At 42.8% G+C, this 25,901-nt stretch overlaps 2 protein-coding genes across 2 annotated transcripts in view; both read left to right on the forward strand.

Moving 5' to 3' along the window:
* The first annotated feature begins 8,603 nt into the window (after positions 1-8,603).
* The window catches only part of Itga1 (integrin subunit alpha 1), a 151,572-nt gene continuing 134,274 nt past the window's right edge, over positions 8,604-25,901 (forward strand). Inside the window, exon 1 of the mRNA XM_052160041.1 lies at positions 8,604-8,693. Coding sequence (XP_052016001.1) covers positions 8,633-8,693 — 61 coding nt within the window. The 5' untranslated portion in view covers positions 8,604-8,632. The remainder of the gene's footprint in view (positions 8,694-25,901) is intronic.
* Pelo (pelota mRNA surveillance and ribosome rescue factor) lies at positions 8,608-23,379 on the forward strand. Its single transcript, XM_052160042.1, has 3 exons — positions 8,608-8,693; positions 21,393-22,494; positions 22,774-23,379. Exons 2-3 carry the CDS (start codon positions 21,769-21,771, stop codon positions 23,203-23,205), a joined length of 1,158 nt encoding a protein of 385 aa, XP_052016002.1. The 5' UTR covers positions 8,608-8,693; positions 21,393-21,768; the 3' UTR covers positions 23,206-23,379.

The following is a 25,901-nucleotide window of genomic DNA, read 5'->3' on the forward strand; positions in this document are numbered from 1 at the left end:
ACAACTTCAAGTGTCTCTTATTACAATAACTTACTATTTTAGTCATGTACTCTTCCTTTACATTGCAATAGAGCTTGCACAAAAGAAAAAGTCAAAGCAGAGATCGGGAGAGGACAGCACTAAATTGCATTTTAAGATTGGAACCTGTGATGGCTTATATTGATTGGCAACTTGACGTTATCTTCTTCGAGTTCAGTGTACAAATCTGGACAGATTTCATAAATTACATTGATTGCAAGTGGCATCATTCCATGGGCAGGGCTCCCTGAGACCACGAAAATAAGAAAGTAAGCTGAGCACTGGCATTCACAGCTCTTTGCTCTTCCACTTGGGCTACAGAGTGACCAACTGTCCTCCAACTCCTGCCACCGCATTGTCCCTACTACTACATGTTATCCTCTCCAACTACAACCAGATCTTTGCTCCTTTAAGTTGCCAAGAATTTTGTCATAACAATGGGAAAAAAAGTAATTCAGAAAATCGGTCTTGAGAAATGGGGCCATTCATGCTATAAACAAAATCACGTGGTTCTTAAAGCTTTGGAATTGGATTGTGTGGAGACTGTGGAAGAACTTGAAACTTTAAAATGAAAACGGCCAAGAATGCTGTGAGCAGAGCATTCTTAGTGGGCTATTTTGGTGCAAGTTTGATTGACAAGAATGTTGAGAGAAATGTGGGCGATAGGAACCTGGTCCATAGAGAGGGCGATGAAAACTCTCAAAAGAACTGGTCTGGGGGCAGTTCTGATGATATTCTGACAAAGAACTCATTCTGCCTGTGCTCTGAAAACTTGAGTGAGAATGAATTTAAATGGATTAGTTTAGCAGTGGAACTGCCAAGATGAGATGTCCATTAGTTACTGTTCACAGTTACTGTTCATTGTTATTTCCTAGGTCTTCAGTGGGAGAGAGCAAAGGGTAGAAGAGAGGACTGGAAAACTGTGACATGTGTCAAGGATAGGGCACAAGAGTTTTGGATGTGAGTAAAGTATCTGGGATGGCAGATTAGTATGAAGGAGAGAATGAGTCACTGTACCCTGAGACAATAAGAGGAAAGGTGCCTTGAGGGATGTCTCCTCAACTGATGTCTCCATCTTGTGAAAATCCAGTCATCTGAGTGGAGAGAGAAAATGCAGATGAAGAACGCTGCTGCAGGGAGTCCCTGCTCAGGAACAGCTGTCCTGGGAAGCATGTCACCAGGGTCATCCTGGAGAGCACACAGAGACCAACCCAATTGGGTTCCCAGAGTGAGCTGGCAGGAGAATCTGGCACCATCATCCATGTGGTACTGGCTTGACAGCATGAAAGATGCAGGCGAGAGGGGGTCATGGAGTCCTTCTCTAAAGTGTCCTATGCTCTTTTTGACCTCTAGAACTCTCCACCCACTTCCCCCAATTCTAGACTTCTGTGTTTATTATCTTTACCTATTGATTTTTACTTATCCTATGTTCTTGAGGACCTGGTATAATTAGAACATGTATCCCACACATGTGTTTCTGGGTAGCTTCTGAATTTACTTGTTAGGACTCATCACTTCAACATCTCTGAATCCTTAAGTCAGAAGAGGCCTCTGGAAATAACTTGATGAATGTTGGAATGGGTTATATGCAGTCAAATGTTGGAGGGCAAATGTCTGTGGTTGACTGTCTTGATATAGATATTTTAGAAGAGTACAGCAGATCATTACTTGTAAAAACAAACTATTTGACCATCATTTCAGGATTGAACAATAAACTTCCCTTCCCTTGAACTACTTTCTTAAAAATTAGAGACAAAAGGTATTTCCCAGTAGATGTATTTAATGACCCAGTCTTGCTGTAAGGAATACTGATGCTTTATTTTCTTGATATCATCGTATTACCTTTAAATGTACTTACTTCATTTAACTTTTTAGAAGTTGGTAAAAGGGGAAAGCGCTAAGCCAACCTGGTCAAACCATCCTAGAACTGCCTAAATGCATAGTGTAATAAAATAACAGAGACTTGTATTTCAAATTAAGGGACCCTTCAGTGCAGCTCAACTGCTTCTGGCCATCATTGGTTTTCATTCTGAGTCATAGCGTGCCACGAATAGAGTATTCCTGCCAGGGTACCACCCTGGCACAGCCTCTCTTCAGCGGCATAGTGTGTCACTCATGGTGAAACCAGCCAAGCAGTCAAGGGAAGCTTTATCCAGTGTCAAGAGCTAAACTACCCTCATCAGGATTCTGAAGCCAAAGAATTTTTTTGCTTTTGTACCAGTGGCTCAAATGCCTTTGGACATGGTTTCTGGCACAGATACGTTCAGGAAATGGGGAGGGAGGAACACCTATTTAAGTGAAAAAACACTCACGCAAGAACATTACGCAATAACAGAAAACAAATGGTTGGCTAGTGGTGAAGTCTGAGCTCTCTCCATTGCTGGGACTTGGTTTGGTTGTAGAGGGAACAATCGAGAATTTTCAAGGTGTAAACACATCAATGAATCTAGACTGCATAACTTAATAGGCTTAAAACAAAGCATGCCAATGTTAGAATTGAGGGCAGACCAGTTATTTTCTGTTTCTAGTTATAAGTGAAAGATGTTAATGGACAGCAGATTTGCAGCAGAATAACAACCTTGCTGCTTGGTGGTTTCACCTCAGAAGAAAAAAGTGCTGGAAAACAGTCTGCAGAAGAACCTAAAGAATGAGTCAGCCACACCCTTTACCTGTGTGGGTTCTCCCAATTAGTAAGCACCATTGCCTGGACACTACCCTGATCGCTTACAGATGATAAAATCTAAAGTGTTACCGACTCTGGGGCTGGAGAATGTAGCTCAGTGCTAGAGCACCAGTCTAGCAAAGGCAAGGCCCTGAGTTCAAGCCCTAGTACTGCAACAAAATGAACACAACTTACAATTTTAAGTTATTAGTCAGGGGGTGATGGCACATCCCTTTCATCCCAGCACTTGGGAGACAGAGGCAGGCAGATCTGTGAGTTCAAGGCCAGCCTGGTCTACAGAGTGAGTTCCAGCACATCCAGGGCTATACAGTGAAACCCTGATTCAAATATATTTGTATGTATGTGTGTATATATGTATGCATGTATATGTATATATACATATATAGTGTATATATATATATACACATAAAGTATGTGTATGTATATATATATTAAATTAAACAAATAAAATTAAATTGTACGGACTTATTGTAGAAGGCAACACAGATCTAGACATTCTATCTACAACTGAATCTTCAGAGTTGTCAAGGAGTGGGATGAGGGTACATTTTGATGATACCTTATAAATGTGGCAGTTAATAGTATCGGCGGAAGTGGGTACAAGTTTTTCCTGGGTGGTATAGCTGTTGCTAAGTTGCCCCTTTTCCAGCAAAAACTGACCCCACCCACGTTCATGCAGCAACCATAATTAAACTCAGCACGTCACATATGGGCGGGGCTGTGAGGGTACTACCTGGGTTCAAGGTTTTGGCAGAGGTGGAAAAGATGAGAGAATAATAGAGGGTGAAAGGTGATCAGAACTCATTACAGGTACAGACTTTTCAAAGCATTATTTTAAAGAAAAATATCATGAAACGGAAAGAAGTATTTGAAGGCTCAGTATAAACTTTACACACACACACACACACTTCTAATTTTCTTCTTAGTTTTTCTTCAATGTGGAACAAAGGTTAAATAATTTACTATTGTGAGCACCTTCTGTACCTTGTGGTGATAGGCTTTGTCCTTTGCCAAGGAACCCTCCTACTCTCCAAATCTTCATGACACTTGCTATTTTAGTTTTTTTTTTTTAATCCCTTTGACAGCTAGCTAATTTGAAAAGCAAACTGTGTCAGTGTTATAACAGTTCGGTACCTTAATGTATATCCATTTTGTAAGCTTATCTAATGGATAATTCCATGATTTCTAGTAAATATGCCAAAGGTAATTTAAGAAATAATAGGAGTTGATGGAGAGTTTGGGGCAAAAGTCCCCCACGTTCCCCTCCTGGTGGCCATCACAGTGTGATTGCTTTCTATAGTGTCCGTCACATAGGGACGGTCTAAGTTTGTGCTGTTGACCTAATGGCCATTCATCTACAGTGAGGAGGAAGAAGAATATTTAGTAGCTCAGGAGCATTTAATTCAATCCAACCATTGTGCTGAGCACTTGGAGGTTGTCTCATTTAGTCCTCACTCCAGTCTTCAGGGAGCAGAGCTATTTACATTAGAAAACCTTCAGGTACTTGAGGTACTAGCTCGGGCAATTAGACAAAATAAGGAGGTCAAAGGGATACAAATTGGAAAGGAAGAAGTCAAACTATCACTATTTGCAGATGATATGATAGTCTACCTAAGTGACCCAAAAAACTCCACTAGAGAACTCCTACAGCTGATAAACAACTTCAGCACAGTGGCAGGTTATAAAATCAACTCAAGCAAATCAGTGGCCTTCCTATACTCAAAGGATAACCAGGCTGAGAAAGAAATTAGGGAAATGACACCCTTCACAATAGCCACAAACAGTATAAAGTACCTTGGGTGACTCTTACCAAACATGTGAAAGATCTGTATGACAAGAACTTCAACACTCTGAAGAAGGAAATAGAAGACCTCAAAAAATGGAAAAACCTCCCATGCTCATGGATCAGCAGGATTAATATAGTTAAAATGGCCATTTTGCCAAAAGCAATATACAGATTCAATGCAATACCCATCAAAATCCCAACTCAATTCTTCATAAAGTTAAAAAGAGCAATCCTCAAATTCATCTGGAATAACAAAAAACCCAAGATAGCTAAAACTATTCTCAACAACAAAAGAAATTCTGGGGGAATCAATATCCCTGACCTCAAGCAATATTACCGAGCAATAGTGTTAAAAACTGCATGGTATTGGTACAGTGACAGCAGGCGGATCAATGGAACAGGATTGAAGATCCAGAAATGAATCCACACACCTATGGCCACTTGATCCTCGACAAAGGGGCTGAAAACATCCAATGGAAAAAAGATAGCCTTTTCAACAAATGGTGCTGGTTCAACTGAAGGTCAGCATGCAGAAGAATGCGAATTGATCTATCCTTGTTTCCTTGTACTAAGCTCAACTCCAAATGGATCAAGGACCTCCACATAAAGCCAGACACTCTGAAGCTAATAGAAAAGAAACTGGGGAACACCCTTGAGAACATCAGTATAGGGGGAAAGTTCCTGAACAGAACACCAATAGCGTATGCTCTAAGATCAATAATTGACAAATGGGACCTCATAAAATTACAAAGTTTCTGTAAGGCAAAGGACACCATCAAAAGGACAAATCGGCAACCAACAAACTGGGAAAACTCTGGGGTACAGAGTTAAACAAAGAATTCTCACCTGAAAGACTTCAGATGGCTGAGAAACATCTTTAAAAATGCTCAACTTCATTAGTCATCAGGGAAATGCAAATCAAAACAACCCTGAGATTTCATCTTACACCAGTCAGACTGGCTAAGATTAAAAACTCAGGAGACAGCAGGTGTTGGCGAGGATGTAGAGAAAGAGGAACACTCTTCCACTGCTGGTGGGGTTGCAAATTGGTACAACCACTCTGGAAATCAGTCTGGCGGTTCCTCAGAAAACTGGGCACATCACTTCCGAAAGATCCTGCTATACCACTCCTAGGCATATACCCAGAGGATTCCCCAGCATGTAATAAGGATATATGCTCCACTATGTTCATAGCAGCCGTATTTATAATAGCCAGAACCTGGAAAAAACCCAGGTATCCCTCAACAGAAGAATGGATGCAAAAAATGTGGTATATATACACAATGGAGTACTAATCAGCCATCAGAAACAATGAATTCATGAAATTCTTAGGCAAATGGATGGAGCTGGAGAACATCATAGTAAGTGCGGTAACCCAGTCTCAAAAGATCAATCATGGTATGCACTCACTAATAAGTGGATATTAACCTAGAAAACTGGAATACCCAAAACATAATCCACACATCAAATGAGGTACAAGAAGAATGGAGGAGTGGCCCCTGGTTCTGGAAAGACTCAGTGTAGCAGTATAAGGTGTTGGGAACCAGAGAGCTTGGCTCAACACCCCCAGTTGAGCTGTTTGCACAGGCTTCTTGAGCGCAAAACATCCCGTGGCTTAGCTTGATTCCTGCCTTCCTGCCCAGTGTGGTATGGACTTTCCAGGTGCCTGACCTATGACTATAATTGATTTTTCCTGTTCCCTTCCCTGGCCTCTAGTATATATATTGCTGGTCTCTCAGTAAAGCTTTGGCATTGTCCTTGCAGAATGACCCGTGTCTGTGTTTTTTGTTAATCCACCAGGCCTACGCCCGATACTTGGTACCGTGGCAGCGCGGGCACTGTCAATAAGGCAAAACCAGAACAGGGAAGTGGGAAGGGGTGGGTGGGAGAACAGAGGGAGGGAAGGGTTCTTATGTGACTTTCGGGGAGTGGGAGACCAGAAAAGGGGAAATTGTTTGAAATGTAAATAAAAAATATATCGATTAAAATAAAAAATAAAAAGAAAGAAAAAGAAAACCTAGGCTATGTTTCCATATCATACAGCTATGGCGCTGTGGTTCCAGAGCTAGAATCCATGTGACCTCACTCCAGATCTTTAGTAATTTTACAGTGTATTTGATGAGGCTCACCATAATAAGCTTCTGTGTAAAATATGTGTGTTTGTTTCTAAGGCCATCAGTAATACTAACTGTCTTAGTTCCATTTCTATTGTTGTGATAAGTCACCTGGACCAATGTGATTTACAGAAGAATGGGTTTACTGGGCCTTCCAGTTTCAGTGGGTTAGAGTTCTTGACCATAATGGCAGGGCTCGTGTTACCTGGCAGGAATGATGTTGGAGCAGTAGCTGAGAACTTTCAACGACCCCAATTACGAGGCAGAGGGAGGTAAGTGGGAATGGGCTTTTGAAACCTCAAAGGCCACCACCAGTGACATCCACAGTGAAATAGTGACACTTCCCCCAACAAGGCCATACCTATTCCCAAAAGGCCACACCTCCTAATAGAGTCACTTTCCATAGGCCAAGCATATTCAAACCACCTTGGAGTCTTGCTTGCTGTGTGTGTGTGTGTGTTTGTCTGTTTTTGAGATAGGGTCTCACTCTGGGGCCCAAGCTGCCTCTTGAATCGGAAGCGCCCTCCTTCCTCAGGCTGTCCAGTGGTGGGTATAACAGTCAATGGCCACTATGCCTGACTAGTTCACCCCATTCTTGACCTTCAGACTTCTTTAACATTTGTCCTTTCCCCCTGGTAGCTTCTATATTTCTCTGTTAGGCAGTTTACCTGTGGGCTTCTCCAGCCCTCCCCACTCCCTGCCCCTATGCTCCCCGCCTTGTGGTCTAGACAGCGGCCCTCCTTTGGGTGGCATCCTTCTCCTACTCTGTCTTACTAAGGACAGCAATGTTGTAGTATTGGCTCACTTGGCCTGATGTTTGCAAAGGGCTCTAACCACAAACCCACTCATCCCTTCCTTCCTCTTCTTTGAAACTCTCAAAAGTGCGAGGCCACTTGAAAATGGCACGTATTTATTGAGGCTAATATGGATCATGAGTGGCCAGGCACGGGAGGCCAACCAACTCCTGCCCACCTCTCTGAGACAGAAGTTACACGAACTGACTTAATACGCATTCATACAAGAAGGAAAACAAAACAAAACAAAACAAAAAAAATTAACCAGTGCCTTGGCTTCTATTAGAGCCAGTCCTCAATGTTCAAACATCCTAATTTAGCTTAGACAAAATAGCCCACATTCCATTTCTAAGGAGGCTGCCTTCCTACCCACACCCCACTCTTCCTTGCCCACCCCCAGTCTAGTTTCTCCCTTTTTCCAGGCATTCTTACCGGGATCCCTCCTCAAAAAACCTTATCCTCTACTTCCTTTAATCGGGAGTCTTCTAAAAGAGACAAGCTCTTTGCAACTTAAAGGAAAGCCCTCAGAGAAGCTTGCCTGTGGCAAGGACGCTCAGGAAGCAAGAAGACTCCAAGGTCAAGTTCCTGAGTCCGCCGGCATAAAAGGGCTAACTTCCTTGCGGGTCTGATCTCTTCTGCGCAGCTGGGCACAGGAAAGCAACCTCTCTCAGAGGATTAAAAGCCCGGGCACTTTGAAAGTGCCCTTTCTACCCAGATCCGGGAGAAGTCCTGGGGTGCGAAGGCGGGGCCACTAGACTGGCGACACCCTCCTGAACGTCCAGCCCCGCCTTCCCACCACCTTTGGGATTTGGTTCGTGAAGCCAGATCGCCCTCTCAGTGAAAGGCAGATGTCCCTTTAAGGTTTGCTTTGCTGCTGCCCCGTGGACTTTAGCCTAAACACGGTCCCGCGAAGTTGGCTTTATTTGTCCATGTCTCGGATAGAGCCTGGGTGGCTGCCAGTGAGATTTCAGAGACTAAGAGCGCAAAGGGGCGGGAGATGTGGCAATCCATCTGGGATGTGAGAAGCGTGGAGCAGGCTTAGCAGCATTTGACCAAAACACAGGAAATCACTTCTCCACCGCTCCCGGGCGCTGCAGCCGCTGGGACCACTGCCGGACACCCGCGGAGACCGTAGGAGTGACCCAGAGCACAAGTCGCCGGCGCCCGGGTTCTGCCTGTTCCTGCCAGCTCCTGCCCACGAACCAGCACGTCGCTGGTTCCAGCAGCTGCTCCAGCAATGGTCCCCAGGCGCCCTGCCAGCCTAGAGGTCACTGTAGCCTGCATCTGGCTTCTCACGGGTAAGCCACCCTGCTTTCCTGAGCATCTCCGGTGGGGCTTGGGGCTTGGGTGAGGGGTGACTCACAAAAGGAGGGGCAGGCGAGAGGCAAGTAGACCGGTCAGTTCAAAGGACTGAAGGAAGCGCCCGCGTGCGAGAGGCACTGCTAAGAACTTTCCAAGCACAAGTGACAGTTCAAATTAAAGTTGTTTTTAAGTTGTACGTTGTGTTTTAGGCATTTGAATTATTGCAAGGGAGAGTAACCGGAGGGCGCCTGATTAGTGTGCAAAGTTTCTGCCCTAGGGTTGCTCAGAAGTGGACTTGATAGCATTTTCTTTCTGTTCAGTATTTAGAGCCTTTTCTGCCAAAGAACAAGGAAAGACAGGCATGCGAGACAAATCTACTTCTTGTCCCAATATGACGTTTCTATGATAGCTCCTAAGAGGCGGAACATTTTGAAATTGAACGTTTAGCACCCAAATATCACAGTGCGGTCTTTCAAATACAAATGTATTTTTAAGAAGGCACAGTACCCTGGAAATTCTATTCAACAGAGAGAATGTGGGGGCATTTCAGATTTTCCTAACAGTAGCTACAGTCACAGCCTTTATTGTAGTTATCAGTTGGTGAGGGAAACTGAGTCCGTGTCTAAGTAAAAGGGTAGGAAGAAGGTTTAAGCACAGATTCTCACTTCATTAGTCCTTCAATTAGTGGTTATCTTTAATAGGACATGATATTCAATTGCCTGATGTTTTCACTGTTGGCATGCCTAACTAGTTAATTTCACATTTGACTGCTACATAGGGCCAGTTAACGCATCAGTGGATGGCTAAGCACTGAGAACTCTTCTGTTTGTTCACTTACGAAGGGATGTTTAAAAAGCCGGTCCTCTTTCATAGTGAAGTGATGTGGGCAGGTAACGACCTACGGGATTTTTATCCAAGCATTTCCCACTCTTCAGGAAATGTCCACAAATCCAGACAGCAGTGACTTCTGAACTGCATTATAGGCCAGGGAGTGGCTTTATCCTACCAACTCTTGCATTGACCCTTGATGAAAGTTCGCCTTGTGATTCCCTTCCAACCCAAACTTTCAGAGATTGTATCTTGATGTTTTGCAAAATCTGAATTGTTTGCTAGTTACTCAAGCTGTATCTTTTTTTTTTCCTCCACGTTTTACCAAGCATTCAGTCAGTGTGGAAACGAAGCTTCCATTTTCTCTAAAAGGAGGGGTGGGGAGGAGAAAGTTACAGTTTCAGGTATACATTGGTATGACATGCCTTGTTGAATCCAAGATGAGAGTTAAAAGAGGCAGATCGGCAGATATTTCTAAAGTATGCTCCATTTTTAGTGTACACTATGTAGAGCATTATTGACCCGGGAAGTACAGGTTCCTTATATTTAGTGTATTTATGTCCATTCCACAAGACACAAGACATTAAGGATCCTGGGTCTGACTTTTTTCCTTATCAGTTGCTCATACTTGGAAATCTCTTACTGATCCATGAACTCAGCTGTTAATCTGGAGTCTTACAGACATATCCATTTAGAAATGATGCTACAGAGCTTAAATTGTACCTCTGACCCACCTACCAAATACGACACTTTTCTTGTATTTATTTGAAGTAGATCATCTGTAGCCGTTCATGTTTGCCTCTCAGATAAAAATCTAAAGTTCTCAACAGATTGCCCAAATCCAGAACCCTGTATCCATTTCTTATTGATGTTGCAATAAGTTGCCATTGATTTATTGGCTTAAAACAAACTGTTTACTGCTTTATAGTTCTATAGGTTTTAAGTCATGCAGTGATAAATATCATGAGCCCCCGGGGGCGGTTCCCTCCACTTCCTGTGATCAGTTTCAAAACCTGATGTGCAGTTTTTCAGTCTTTCTTTCTGGCTCTGCTTCAGGGTCACATCTTTTCAAGTCTACCTGCCCCTGGCTCCCTGCATCTATCTGGTACCTCTGTCAAGAAGCCCATTCAATTCTCTCTGTCAAGTCCACTTTCTCATCTAAAGTAATACCCTCAGCTCTCATGGATTAGGGCAAGGGCATCTTGGGTGGTTCCAGACTGTTATTCTGCCTACCACAACCCTTAAACAGAGCACCCATCACATCCAGTATCGTTCCCTTTCTTTCCTCGTAATCCTCTTGCTCTTCTTGCCACTGTGGACTTGATCTTGTTTGATGCCTCTACAAAAGAGCCCCACCCTTCCTTCCCGCTACCCCTGCCTTCTAAACAAACTCTGTCTAGCTTTCAATGCTGTGTATCTATCAACACAAACCATCAGCATTCCAGTACACTTCCCGAGGAGTTACAACTTCTTGTGCTAGTTTCTCCCAACATAGATTTAAATGATTTGCCAAGAAAAAGGTTCTTCCCTAACTAACATTCAAATACAGTCTTTGTCATTGTTTTAGACAGGTCAATATCCTTGTGTGAGATATGACGCATACAGAGGATTCACCTGGAAGTAGTTTCGTAAGCAGACAGCCCAGAGGAGGCCTTAGGGGAGCCAGTAATGGTAGAGCACATGGGATAAGAAATGGGAGATAGAAATCACATGAAGCCTCAGTGGGAGAAGAGGTCGTGATTGCTCATAGACCTTGAGGAACCTGATTACCGGAAGAAGGCTGTTGTATCTACCTATGGGGACAGGTAGATTGCAGCTGAATCAGCACTGATGTTTAGCCAAGAAGGAACAGAGGGAATACACACCTTCTCCCTATCCCCTGTAATACTGTTCCCATTACTCTCGTAGGAAATATCCAATGGTTAGATTCAGCCTTCTACAAAGATGATTATTATAAGTAGCACAGATTAGTACTGGAACTTATTATATGATGGAATCTGGGCCAAGAGCTTTGTAATGTTGTTATCTCTAATTTAAAAAGAAAGTGGAGGCTTATACATCCACTGTCCATAATTTGAAGAAGAAAAAAAATTGAGAAACGAAAAGTACGAGAATTTTTTTTCCATTTGTCCAGTCTAACAGCCAGTAAATGACAAATTACTTCGATTCGCACCTCTGACCTCAAGTTTCCTGCTGTGAAACAAGCCTAATTTGTACAAGCTCCTTTTCCTCTATTGCTCAACCTTGTGGGTAAAATGCAAGCACAAATAGCTAAATTACTTCGATAAGGATACATATATAGTTAATAAAGCCATTATTTCCATGACTGTTAGGTATATAGCAAAATTAGATGATAGCGCACTCTATCATCTCAGTTAATTAGTAACAGGATCTACATATGGCCCCCGTTGAGCTGTATTTTCTTCTTCTGTAGAATCTTGCCTAGAAGTATGAGTCATCTTTCAAGCCCTTTCCACAGCCAGTATTTCCTATACAAACTGAACTCCAGTTAGGAGATGGCCAAGCATGGGAAGACGGTCATTGGTCCAATTGAATAACTGAACTCCAATGGCAGCCATGTATTAGGAGTTATGATCGGGGGTTGCCTTATTCATTATGATGTTTGTAAATACAGTGATGAATCCATTGGGATTTGTTTATTTTCTTAGCTAGAAGGCAACAAAAGTAACATATATGTGTGTGTGTGTGTGTGTGTGTGTATATATATATATATATATATATATATATATATATATATATATGCTGTTTTGTTCTAATACTGATGATTAATATTTAAAAAAAAAACCTCTCTACTGTCCCAAAGGGCTACATTTTCAAGAGATGACTAGATTGTATAGGCTCAAATGTAGTGGTTTAATCTACTGATGGATATAAAACTTAAACGGATTATTGAGAAGTGGTGGAATTTGCTGTGTGGATAAAGGATACCTAGAGAGGTATCCTTGGGAATTGTATCTTGCGTACCACCTCTACTTTGTGTCCGTCATGATATGAATTGCTGTTCTACCATGACCTACTGGCTGTGGACTGATACCTCTGTAACACCGAGCCAAAGTCAGCAATCCATTCTTTAAATTCTCTCTGTTAGGCTGCTGACTTCTTGACCTGTGTTGATATGAGTGCTCCTCTGCCCTTCTTCTTCTAACCTCAACCCCTAAAACTTCCCACTGAGATTCCTAACTGGCTGAATTTTCACATGCCCCTTAAAATACTTTAATAGAATGAATAACGTTGTTTGATGTATTTTCCGAGAGTTAGGATCCAACTCTATTCCCTACAACTGCTGTTCTGGTACAGGAGGCACAAAATAGTGTGCTTACGTTCATGTTAAGCAACTTGGATGAAAAGCTATTGTGGAATCGTTGCCATAGCACTAAAGTCAGAAAAGTTTGCCTATTCAGGGCTCTCTCGGTGACTGGAGAATTGGATCCATTCTCAAACTGGGTAGAGCAGAGTGTCAGGAGATGCAAATGAGATGACTATGCCTTTCCTCAAGATTTCTGAACTTCCTTCAGACTGCTCTACAAGTGCCAATCTTTCTCAAGTTGCCTCTGGGCCTTGACGTAAGCAGTTACTCCCAGCACTATAGATCCTTAACTCCCACACAAATGATTCCTAAGGGAGCCAATAAGTTGGACTAGTTGTCCTTCCCCAGACACCAGAATGTCCCTAGCACCCTCGTTTCTATAAAACAGTACATCATATGAGGCAATGATGAAATATGTAGCTGTCTGCCTTCCATCATGCTGTGTGCTCTGTGAAGACTGTGTATTGCTTTAATAATCCTTTTGTTTGTTTGTTTGTTTGTTTGTTGTTTTTGTTTTTCTTTTTTTGGATTTGGTTTTTTCTAGACAGGGTTTCTCTGTGTAGCCCTGGCTGTCCTGAAACTCACTCTGTAGACCAGGCTGGCGTCAAACTCAGAAATCTGCCTACCTCTACCTCCCAAGTGCTGGGATTACAGGCACGCACCACCACCTCCCGGCTAATTATCCTTTGTACTTAAGAATAATTGACACTTTTTATTGAATAAACTATGAAATAATGGACTATAAACAAACTTATAAACTACTTAAAAAGATTAGTTTGTCCTATAAATATATTCTTGCCTCTATTTTTATCTCATTGAATAGATGATCCCACTGTTAGGTCTCAAGATTGGGAACAAATGGCCAACTGAAGTGTCTATTTAACACATTAAAGTGGACCTGGCCCCTAGGTTCTCCCAGCATGCCTCAGTTCCTACCTGTCACAGGATTTGGCTAGCATACCTCACTCCTTACTCTGCCCTTCTCCTTGGCTGCCCCTCCCCCACCTGCCTTCCCCTATATAATCTAGTCCTTTTGACTCCCTGGTCCTTTTACCTATCCTTTACCCTCCCAGCCTCTTCAGTCTTCTAATCTCCCGGCTTTCCTCTCGCCTCTCCCTCTCCCGCTCTCCTCACATGGCCTCTCTCCTCACATGGCCTGACTCAGGGTCATACTCACTCAGGACTCTTCCTAGATTTCTCTATGTCTGACTATGTTTTCCCTTTTACCTACAATAAACTTTCTCCCCCACCATACCTAAGAGCAGTCAGGTCCTTCCTTTTTTATTCCTATTTTCATTCACCCACCAGTTGACAACTGCACCATTTTATGTAGCACTAGACAATGTGGGCACCGAAGACAACCAGTTTGTAGTTTACTAGGTTGTTAGTAGCATCCTATTAGGGAAATATTAAAGTGGAACAGAAACATGTCTGAATATTGCAGTCAGCACCAGATAGCTATTCACAGGGTATATGTCTTTCTACATATGCACTGCATCTTGTTGGACACGCGACTCGTGTCTTTGATTCTATCACGTTGAAGGCAGGGGCAGGTTGATTGCTACAAATTTGAGGCTAGGCTGGTCTATGTAATGAGTTAGTTCCATGCTAGACATGGCTACTTAGTGAGACCCTCTCTCAAACAAAACAAAATGTCCAAAACTAAAAAGAAAAAGAAAAGAAAAAAGGCAAAGAAAAAAATTAAACCTGAACTCTGTATCCTAGGATTTCCAAGAGGCTGATACAGCAGCCCTTCTTTCTAGACACAGATGTGGGCTCTGCCCTTCTTCTCAGCTGTTTTCTAAGTCAAGTGTGTATCTGATTGAAAGAATAATTGTCTCTCTGCCTCTCTGCCATCGCCCCCAACCCCCAGCCACCATTTCCCTCAATCAGAGCTTCCTGGGAAAAGCTACATCTGGGAGGAAGCAGAAAAGGGTGAAATGATGTAAAAACCAACTGTGAGGAGTCTGTGGTGTGTGTGTGTGTGTGTGTGTGTGTGTGTGTGTGTGTGTGTCTCCAGTGGTGGCAGACTGAACTTTCTGGCATGCTCCTGAGTGTTCGCGCTTGGTGTGTATGACAGGCCTATTTGTAATCTGATCTTTTCCATGACTTAAAAGGAAACTTTAAAAAGTTATATGTTTTATTCAATTTTTCTGTCAGTTACATTTTGAGAGAAATAGAAATTTGTGCAATAAGTTCAAAGTCTGCTTTCTCCAAATGTCTGCCTTCTATAGCTACAAAACCTGGATTAATAGAAAAGTCATGGTAATTTAAATACACATACCTGTGGGCATTATTGGGGAGCTGCTGAAATACATGCCAATTCTTAATTTTTAATAGAGCATCTAAATTGCACTAGGTCAAATGACTGAGGTGGTTTTTATATTTTGCTCTAAGTTACATTATGTGTGTACAAGATCTTATGTAGATCAGATTAGTCTCAGTCTCAAAATTACTACATAGCTGAGGATGAGTGAAGTACTGACTTTCTTGTCTCTGCCTCCCAAATATTCACATTGACTCAATGCAAATTAAATGTGCTTTGACCAACTAGACATGGGTCCTAAAGTATTGGTTAAACATTTCATTATACTACTTCTTGACAACATCTCCCTATACTACATAGATAAATGCAGACAGACACATACTTACATGTGTTTGGCACTTGCACACACTAGCACACATAGGGCAGTGGTGGGCTGGGGTTGGTGGGGGATAGACTGTTGACTTTGCCACATTAGCATTTGGTGTCAAAAAGAAATTCAGAGAATGAGTACAACAATTTCCTTGAAAAAGTCTTTTCCTGTTTTGCCTTTCCCCCTTTCAGCTATAATTAGCCCTTCCTTTACACACTTCACTTTGCTTGTAGAGGTCACCCAGGAGCCTTTGTACAGCCTAAGGTTGGCATATGCTCTTTTAAAAAATAGTATCTGTCCCCAGATGTTCTTAATAAGAGCACTTACTGCCTATATGTGTTGTAATGATCACATTTCGAATCATGTACAATAAATGTAGCTGCATTTGTTATTTTAAAAAATTGTAACACTTTCTGTTAGGAATATGTGTTTTAAAAATCCCTATTTTCCTGTCTGGATATCTTTAAAACTGAATAGGTTTATACATGTTTATCTTAAGTGCAGTCTTGCATATGTTTTTGGCAACAGTATAAAATGCAACCTTATTTCCTGCATTTAAAATTTTCATGATAGTCAACTTTAAAACTATAAATTAAAGGAGAACTGATGCTTCGCTGTCCATATGTGCTACCATAGTGCATATCATTTGTGCTGGGGATTAAAAGAGGTAGGTTGAGCCCTTCAAGGGCTTATGGTCTCGAAGACACAATAAAACACAGAGAGGTAATACGTTGGGATATACTCCCAGGAAGGCTTTAAGAAAAGATGACAAACTTGGATTGTGATCACAGTAAAGTAAGTCTTTCCAGAAAGTCAAACAGAACCATGAACAACAAGAACAAGATGGAGTGATAAGTACCAAGTATTCAAACATGATTCATATTTCAAGAGCCATCATCCTTGTTGCTGTCACACGAACACGAACCATTTCATTCCCTCGTATGGCTAGGAAGAAACACACTGCGGGAAATAATTGCACACAACCTGCTTTCTTCCAGAAAACTCTCCCAAACCAGTTATTTCCAATATGATCCTGTTCAAATTAATGTATGCACTTAGATTGTGGGATCCCAATTGATTTCTGGCGCCAAGCCAGGAATTCTTCAGAGATTTCCCAGAGTGCCTTGTTTACAGGACTCTACAGATCTACCACAGATCTACAGATCTACCACAGATCTTACTCCTGTTACAATGTCATAAAGACTGTCCATGTGAGAAGAGAAGGAACAACCTATTTGTAACAGAGAGGAAAAAAAAAACCAACAACCCAGAACCTAGCACTGACAGACTCCAGCTAAGAAAGACCACTCAAGACTACCAATTCTGTCTTGTTTTTTAAACTATTTAACATCTATTTATTTTGTGTGTGTATGACTAAGGGTTCAAGTGTGCCACAGAGTGGGTATATAGGGGAGAAGACAATTCCCTATAGTAATTTCTCTCCTTCTACCTGGGGACTGAACTCAGGTTTAGTATCAGGGACCGTTATACTACTCACTTAGGTCTCTCTTGTGGGACCAATTTATACCATTTTATTTTTTTGATGCACAACCATTCAATCCCAAATCACTAGAATGAGTTTTAGAAAGAGTCAGATTTAAATGCACACAAAATTGAAAACAAATACCATAGGTGTTAGTTTTTTTTTTTAAGTTGACACAGCATAGTTTTACAACTGTAATCTGTGAGACTGACTTCAATTCCCTCAACTGCCAAGTACAGGAAAGTTGGTTTCAAATGGACTGAGTGTGCCAAAAGTCACAGTGAGAATGCATGGAGGGCAAGAGCCCGACTTCTAGCCCAATTCTCCACTCGAAGTATCCCCAGGACAACAGACTCAGCACTGATGTTTTTTTCTACTTTTGGAAAGATTAACATAAGTATGATAGGCAAACGAGATACCACTAGAAATATTCCTGTGAAGGTTTCTATTTCCAAACGCCAATAAGTACAAAGGACAATCTCAGGCAATAGATTTAGTAAATAATGATCTTTTTTATTATTAGTGTTTTTTTTAGTTCATCATTACTTTTTTTTTTAGCTATTTGAGAAAAGAATTAAAATACAACTGCCTAAGATGATAGTTTTTAATAGTCATCATAAAGTGAAATGAACTATAGTTTGATAACTAAGTCTGAGTGTTAGTAAGCTTCTGTAAAAATTAATATGGCTGTCGTTTTACCCTGACTAGTTTATGATTACATATGGTACTCCAAGCAAAGGACCTTACAGGGACTGTCAGAAGATAAAAGGAACAAGACACCCAGAATTAAAAAAGGCCAGAGAAAGCATTCAAGCTGAGGTGTGGTTTTCAGCCAAGATGGCTCGGCTGGCTCTTCCAGACAGACACACAAGGCAAAGTGAACTATTAAGTCCTGATAACTATTAAGTCCTGAGGTACCATATAAAAATTCCTAGGATGTATTCAGAACAATGGCTATTCTGGTGAGATAGAACATACCCCCAAAAAAGGGGGGGGGGTACAGCCTTTGAAAACAGAGTGCTTCAGCTTGAGTGCAGGGACTTGGGGGTTAAATTAGGAACTACAATTCCAAATAACTTAAAAGAGTCGCTATTGATTTAGAAATATACTAAAGGTATCATAAGAAGGTGAATAACTGCTCACTGATCAACACTAAGCCCAAGTTACCACCACCACCACCACCACCACCACCACCAAAAACCCAAAAGACAAAAGCAAAGCAAAACAAACAAACAAACAAACAAAAATGTTCCTAGCTGGAAAGGTGTCTAACTCTGAATAATATTGTAGTATGCTCAATCACTGAGGACAATGGCATTTTAAAAAGTAGCCTAGGGCAGGGGATATAGCTCAGTAGGAACAGTGTTTACAAAGCCCCTGGTATGAGCCCCTTAAAAGCCTCTGGTGAATAGGTACCTGCCTCTAATCCCATTATTCAGCTATTCAGGGGATGAAGGCAAGAGGATCAGAAGTTCAAGGTCATCCTTGCTATATATCCAGTTAGCAGCCATCTTGGGCTACACGGAGCCCCATATTAAAAAAAAAGTTCAGTTGAAAGATATTTGCCTTACAACTTAAAAAAGTCATGAAATATGAAATAAGAGTCATTATGAGTTTTCTACATAACAAATGTAGAAATAAATGCACTCTTTTTTTTCTTTTAAAGTAAAATCTTTTCCATGATTATCTGGGTTTGGTAGAAACAAAACTGTGCTGGAAAGAATGTAAGGACTTTAAGGTGTGACCAGGATGGGGGAGGGGTCAACGCACTCCATGCCTTCTAGGCTGGCTCCGGCGAACTGGCACAGCTGCCAGTCAAAGGAAGCAGCTGGGGATAAGGGCCCAGAGCTTGCATTGGCAGTGATGGTTATGTACATAGGATTGATTGTTCCTGGTGGTAGTGGGTGTGGTCAATCAGGCCTGGGTCTGAATGTAGTTAATCTGACCTGGGTCTGAATGCCAGTTACACGATTTTGAACACATCTGTTAACTTCCTCCTAACTTCATCTTATTTATTTTTTACAAGTTAGGGTAGCGGTTTCCTTATAAGAGTGAGAACGTGCTTGAGAATATTTTCAGAAGTAATAGTACTTCAGTGAAAGGCTCTCATTCTTTAGGAGTCCATGATGCTATCTTCTTGCTTTAGTGAGACCTGTGCCTGGTTTGGTGAAAGGCTTTGGAGGAACAAAGCAATGTGAGTTAGGCTTTCTGTGATAGGAAGATGGTGAATAAAGATGGCGGGGGTGGGGGAGACGACGGCAGAGGGAGAAGCAACACACACCAACCTCTAAGAAAGATGGCTGACATCAGTTAACATAATTAATTCTTCCTTTAATCTTCTTTCATCAATTAAGGCTAGAGAGCTCTGCTGTTTTTTCTTTTTTTTTGAATGAATTAGGTAGTGTTCCTTCTGTTTCAGTTTATATATATATGCACATATATATTAGATATATTCTTTATTTACATTTCAAATGTTGACCCCTTTCCTGGTCCCCCCCTCAAAAGCCCATAACCCATCTCCCCTCCCCCCAATCAACCCGCTTCCCTGTCCTGGTATTCCCCTACACTGCAGCATCAAGCCTTCCCAGGACCAAGGGCCTCTTCTCTCTCTGATGTCCAACAAAGCCATCCTCTGCTGCCTATGCGTCTGGAGCCATGGGTAACGCCATATGAACTCTTTGGTTAATGGTTTTGCCCCTGGGACTTCTGGGAATACTGGGTGGCTGATATTGCTGTTCCTCCTATAGCGCTACAAACCCCTTCCAGCTCCTTGGGTCCTTTCTCTGGCTCCCCCATTGGGGATCCTGTGCTCAGTTCAATGGCTGGCTGAGAGTGTCCCCCTCTATATTTGTCTTACACTAGCAGAGCCTCCCAGGTGACACCTATATCAGGCTCTGGTTAGCAAGCTCTTGTGGGCATCCACAATAGTGTCTGGGTTTTGTAACTGTATATGGGATGGATCCCTAGGTGGGGCAGTCTCTGGATGGTCTTTTCCCTCAGACTCTGCTCCACACTTTGTCTCTATATCTCCTTCTGTGGGTATTTTGTTCCCCCTTCTAAGAAGGACCGAAGTATCCACACTTTGTTCTTCCTTCTTCTTGAGCATCATTTGATATGTGAATTGTGTCTTGAGTATTCCAAGCTTCTGGGCTAATATCCACTTATCAGTGAGTGCATACCATGTGTGTTTTTTGTGATTGGGTTACTTCACTTAGGATGATATCTTCCAGTTCCACCCATTAGCCTAAGAATTTCATGAATTCATTGTTTTTTAATAGCTGAGTAGTATTCCATTGTGTAAATATATCACATTTTCTTTATCCATTCTTCTGTTGAGAGACATCTGGGTTCTTTCCAGCTTCTGGCTATTATAAATAGGGCTGCTATGAATATAGTGGAGCATGTGTACTTATTACTTGCTGGAGAATCCTCTGGGTATGTGCCCAGGGTTCTCCGGTAGTATTATGCACAATTTTCTGAGGAACTGCCAAACTGATTTCCAGAGTGGTTGTGCCAGCTTGCAATCCCACCAGCAGTGGAGGAGTGTTCCTCTTTCTCCACATCCTCTGCTTTAAGGCCCTTACACAAAATGCAGTGAGCGAGCATATGTGTACAGGACTTCTCTTCTCCCCCCACTGTCTTCAGAAAGAGGTTTCTCCTTCTTTCCATTGCCACTGTACCAAAGAGGATGGGGAAAATGGAATGGATTTTTGTTTGTTTGTTTGTTTGTTTGTTTTTCTTTTTTCCCTTTACAACAATTCTGTGGCTCTTTCTTTTGGGATGGTCATATTAGATCAGCTTATCTTTACTTCCCATATCCTCAGCTTTGGGCCAGTCAGTGGCAGGGAAGATCGAGCGCTCATTTACTGCAGTCCAGCTCCCACACTAAGCGCCTCAGAGACTGGTGCGCTGAGTCTGCCAACTGTGGATTCTGGGATTCCCAGGACATCAATCAGGTCAAGCTACACAGAGGTCCACCAGGGGTACATTCCACGCATAGTTTCTGCTCTCTCTGGACTCTGTCCTTTAACATCTGGGTTAACTGGATCGTGCAAACAGGGTAACTAGGCGCAGAAAACAGCTGGGGCATGTTGCTAAGGCCAGGCTGAACGTGACAAGTTCTTAGAAACTGCTTCTGGATATCTCTGAGCCAACAAGCGCGTCAGTCTGTGTGCGGGTAGGAACAGAGGAAGCAAGGCCAGGCAGAGTTTGGACTTCGGGGGCAAGTCTGAACTTTTGAGGGCGCTTTTCACTTTTACATAAGTTTTGAAGCTGGCTTCATACCAAGGTGCAGAATAACAAACTCAGCTTAAATGCATATGTTTGCACTCACGTACTCGGCATGTGCTCGCACACAGGGATGTGTGGGGAAAAGCTCAGCTTTTAAGAGTGCTTACCGCCTCCTTTGACATTTACCCAGGGTGAGCCTTTCTTTTACTGCGCCTGCGTGCGCGCGCAGACGACAGGCCCCGCCTCTCTGGTTGGGACGACAACAGACTTGCGCCGGGAGGCGAGCTGCGCCTGCGCGATCGCGATCGCTGCGTCAGCCGCTTGCGCGGGGCCGGCGACTAGAAGTCCCGAGTTGTCTGTGCTGATCGTGAGGTCTGCCGCGCCGCGTGGGTTCGCGCGCGGAGACTGAGAAAAGCGTGGGGGAAAATTGCTGTCCCGAGCTGCAAGAATCAGAGGTAGTGTTACCTTCCCGGCCCGAACCCACAGCCCCTTCCCTGCCCCGCCCTTCCCCCTTCCTGGGGACCCCCTAAGCTCCCCCGGTTCTAAAGTGAGCCCCTGCTGAGGCCATGAAGCTCGTGAGGAAGGATATCGAGAAGGACAATGCGGGCCAGGTCACCCTCGTCCCCGAGGAGCCCGAGGACATGTGGCACACCTACAATCTAGTGCAGGTGGGCGACAGCCTGCGCGCCTCCACTATCCGCAAGGTTCAGACCGAGTCCTCCACGGGCAGCGTGGGGAGCAACCGTGTCCGCACCACCCTCACTCTTTGCGTGGAGGCCATCGACTTCGACTCCCAGGCCTGCCAGCTGCGGGTTAAAGGGACCAATATCCAAGAGAATGAGTATGTCAAGATGGGGGCTTACCACACCATCGAACTGGAGCCCAACCGCCAGTTCACCCTGGCCAAGAAACAGTGGGACAGTGTGGTTCTGGAACGCATCGAGCAGGCTTGTGACCCGGCGTGGAGTGCTGATGTGGCAGCCGTGGTCATGCAGGAGGGCCTCGCCCACGTCTGCTTAGTCACGCCCAGCATGACCCTTACCCGTGCCAAGGTGGAGGTGAACATCCCCAGGAAACGGAAAGGCAACTGCTCCCAGCATGACCGGGCCCTGGAGCGGTTCTATGAACAGGTGGTCCAGGCCATCCAGCGCCACATAAACTTTGATGTTGTAAAGTGCATTCTGGTGGCCAGCCCTGGATTTGTGCGAGAGCAGTTCTGCGATTACATGTTTCAGCAAGCTGTGAAGACGGACAATAAGTTGCTTCTGGAAAACCGCTCCAAATTCCTTCAGGTAAAAACTCTTATCCAGAGAGAGTTAAGAGTGGGCAGAGGGATTACTTACCATGCACGGTTCAGGTTCTAATGTTTTAGAATGGGGAGAAATGGAAGGCTTAGCTGGGATTATAAATGAGATTGTAAAGAGAACTGAACTGTGCAGTATCTAGCACTTTCATAAGACAACCTTTGCCTAAGCCTTATTCATGCTTTTGACTTATGTCATTGTGGACTGATTAATGGATACTTTCAGAGGTTCTTTGACTTTTATAAACTTTTATAATTGTGATTCTAGGTCCACGCCTCCTCTGGACACAAGTACTCCCTGAAAGAGGCCCTATGCGACCCTACTGTAGCGAGCCGCCTATCAGACACGAAGGCTGCTGGGGAAGTGAAAGCCTTGGATGATTTCTACAAAATGCTACAGCACGAACCTGACCGAGCTTTCTATGGACTCAAGCAGGTGGAGAGGGCCAACGAAGCCTTGGCCATCGATACCTTGCTCATCAGTGATGAGCTATTCCGGCATCAGGACGTGGCCACCCGGAGCCGGTATGTCAGGCTGGTGGACAGCGTCAAAGAGAACGCTGGCACCGTAAGGATATTCTCTAGTCTCCATGTGTCTGGGGAACAGCTGGGCCAGCTGACAGGAGTAGCCGCCATTCTCCGCTTCCCGGTGCCAGAACTCTCTGACCAGGAGGATGATTCGAGTTCGGAAGAGGATTAAGACTGACAGTTAATAGTTTCTTCTCTGGTTTTTCTCGGCATCCTTGACAGGTGCCAGAGCCGCACTTGTTGATCCTGCTGGAGTTTCTTGTGTGTTGGGTTCACACTTAGTGTTTGATGGCTTGGTTGGCAGGACATGTTTTCAAATTAAATAAACCACAACGATGTCCAAGCATTGTTTTCTAGTTCGAGTTACTCTTTTCAAAATACCTGGAAACAACAGTGTGTGTATCTAAGGGGAAAAAAGGCTCTTTCGGGGTATGATTATGAAATTCCACATAACTACCTTTCTTGGTTTTCCTCCTAAAACGCTTAAATCTCTCATGATGTTGGTTTATATCCATTCTACGTGGTGTTTCTGCATTTCATGATCCATTTTCTCACTTCTTTCTAGGATCCCCCCCCCAAGATTTTGATTACATCCACTACTTGAAGTGGTAGCCAGACAGTTTATAAAGCCAATCTAAATGTTATTTTCTTTCAGAGATTTGTGAAACATCATTTTAAAGGTGTGCTTGTTGCTCTTTGTTCTAATCTATTTTCTGTAGAGAAATTCTTTTCAGACAGTGAGAGGTTTGATCTACTAGGAATTCTCAGCAGAGTCTCATCAGGCCTTTACAGATGATGTCAGAGTATGTAGGTTTCTCACCTTGGGGCTGATGAGTGGCAAAGCTGGATATTTCTTGACATGGAAATGGTGCCATATCTTTGGCTTGCAGTGTTTTATTGACCATGGCTTGTCGTGCTCTGTGTTCACAGGGTGCCTGTGGCTTTCGGCTGTACTCTCACAATCTTACTGGACTATGCTATGTTTGCAGAAAGCATGTTCAGGGAGTTGAGTAATTCCTGAAACTGTAGTCTAGTACTCCTGATTGTAGATAAGGAATTTCTACAAATTACCCTTTAGAATTTTTTTTTTAATCTACATAATTTGGATGTGCATTTCTTAGAGGGAAACACAGAACTGTAGCTTCATCTTTTACAAGCCTCAGTTTAGCACATGATTAGGAACTCTAATCATGGGTCAGTGGTGCCTTTATCACGTAAACATAAGTTTTTGTTAGTCTGCTGGCTTTCTTGTGATAAAGTAACACATTTAGAAGTTATTTTTTGTTAAGCTTGTTTAGATTTTTCCTATGATGCTGGGAACTGTTACATTTATGATATATCTATATCTATCTCCTAAAAATAACTCAGGCTGTCCTTTCATTTTAATGTTTAGCTTTAAAGCAATATTAAAAGTATTTTCTTAAATAACTTAATAGGAATATAGAGAGGAAGCCATTATTGTTCTTAAATTTAGAACCTGGATGGTAATGACTCCTAATCTCAGGGCATACATTGCTGCTGTAGTATCTTAAGCACTAAAATGAATTTCTAGTAAGTGGTGAATACATTTTAGAGCAAGGGGGCTTCTCATTGGGAATTCTTAGTGGCTAAGTTGCAGCCCAGACTAATCAAACACCCTTTGTGCCCTGGAAGTGCTGGGCATGAGGGATAGCCTGAGCCCTCTATTCTTGGCACTGGGGTGACAGAGGCAGGTGGATCTCTGAGTTCATGGAGAACTGAGGCTTTGTAATGAGATCCAGTCTTAAAGATAAATAAATTCCTGCGTTGGGTTACAATAGACAACAGAGAACTGGGTTCAGAGCTTGCCAGTCTACAGGTGGGCTGGTGAGAACAGCAGCCCCTGGGCAGGTGTATTAGCACCTTGAATCCAATGCTTTGCTCTGAGTGAGAAGCTGTTTGTTCCAGAGTCTTCAGGTGACTGATGTGTGGAGTAAAATCCCATAGAAATATAGGTGATAGCCTTTCCTAACAGAGTTCAGACATCACGCTGGATGCCAACACTTAAGATCAACTGACTATATTAATGTAGCTATATCACCTCTAAGGAAATGCAAGTTTTTATGAATATAAAGTATGTAGGAAATCTTAATTCTTTTTTAATCATATTTTACATTGCTATCCAAAGAATAATTCATACTATATAATAGGGACAAATACAAAGGTAATGATAGAAGGAAATTCAACTTGAAACTCTAGTCATTATTGTCGGTCAGTGTTAGAAACTCAGTGAGTTCATCGGCTGTTCCTTCGGAAGAACAGCAGCGTCTTAACCTTCAATTTGAGATGTGGGCTCAATGGGGAGCAGGTGTGCTCAGGGTGAACGTGTCACAGGAAGAGTTTGGATTTACCATAATAGGAATCAAGCTGGTGGATGGAGCACAACTGTTTTATAAATAATCACTGCTCAGCCACATCTGTGATGGACAGGAAGAGACAAGAGTGTAAACAGGAAGAATGGTTAAAAGGGTGCATTGGAAGCAGCTGAGAGAAGTAGCAGCAGTAACGAGGCAATACACCCTCCAGTCCGAGTCAAAGGATGCCATTAGAAAATGTTAGGAGAGGATCAACATGGCTTGGCTGTGCATTTTTCAGAGTTACAGAAGTAGACTCTGAAGACAAATGTCAGGGTTTTTTTTTTTTGAGTGTTAGGATAAAGCGATGATTTAAATAGGAAGTCAAAGGGGCTGACTTGGAAGCAGAAATAGTTTACACGTTATTTTGAAGTGTCTGAGACACCTGGAGTGCTTTCCTATTGTGTTGAGGTTGGAGCCTCTCAGTGAGACTGACCCACATCAGCCTTGGAAAGCTATAACTTAAAAAAAAAATGCACTGGGGTGTTCTGATTTA

This window comes from Apodemus sylvaticus, chromosome 16, assembly GCF_947179515.1.
Source record: "Apodemus sylvaticus chromosome 16, mApoSyl1.1, whole genome shotgun sequence".
NCBI lineage: Eukaryota > Metazoa > Chordata > Mammalia > Rodentia > Muridae > Apodemus > Apodemus sylvaticus.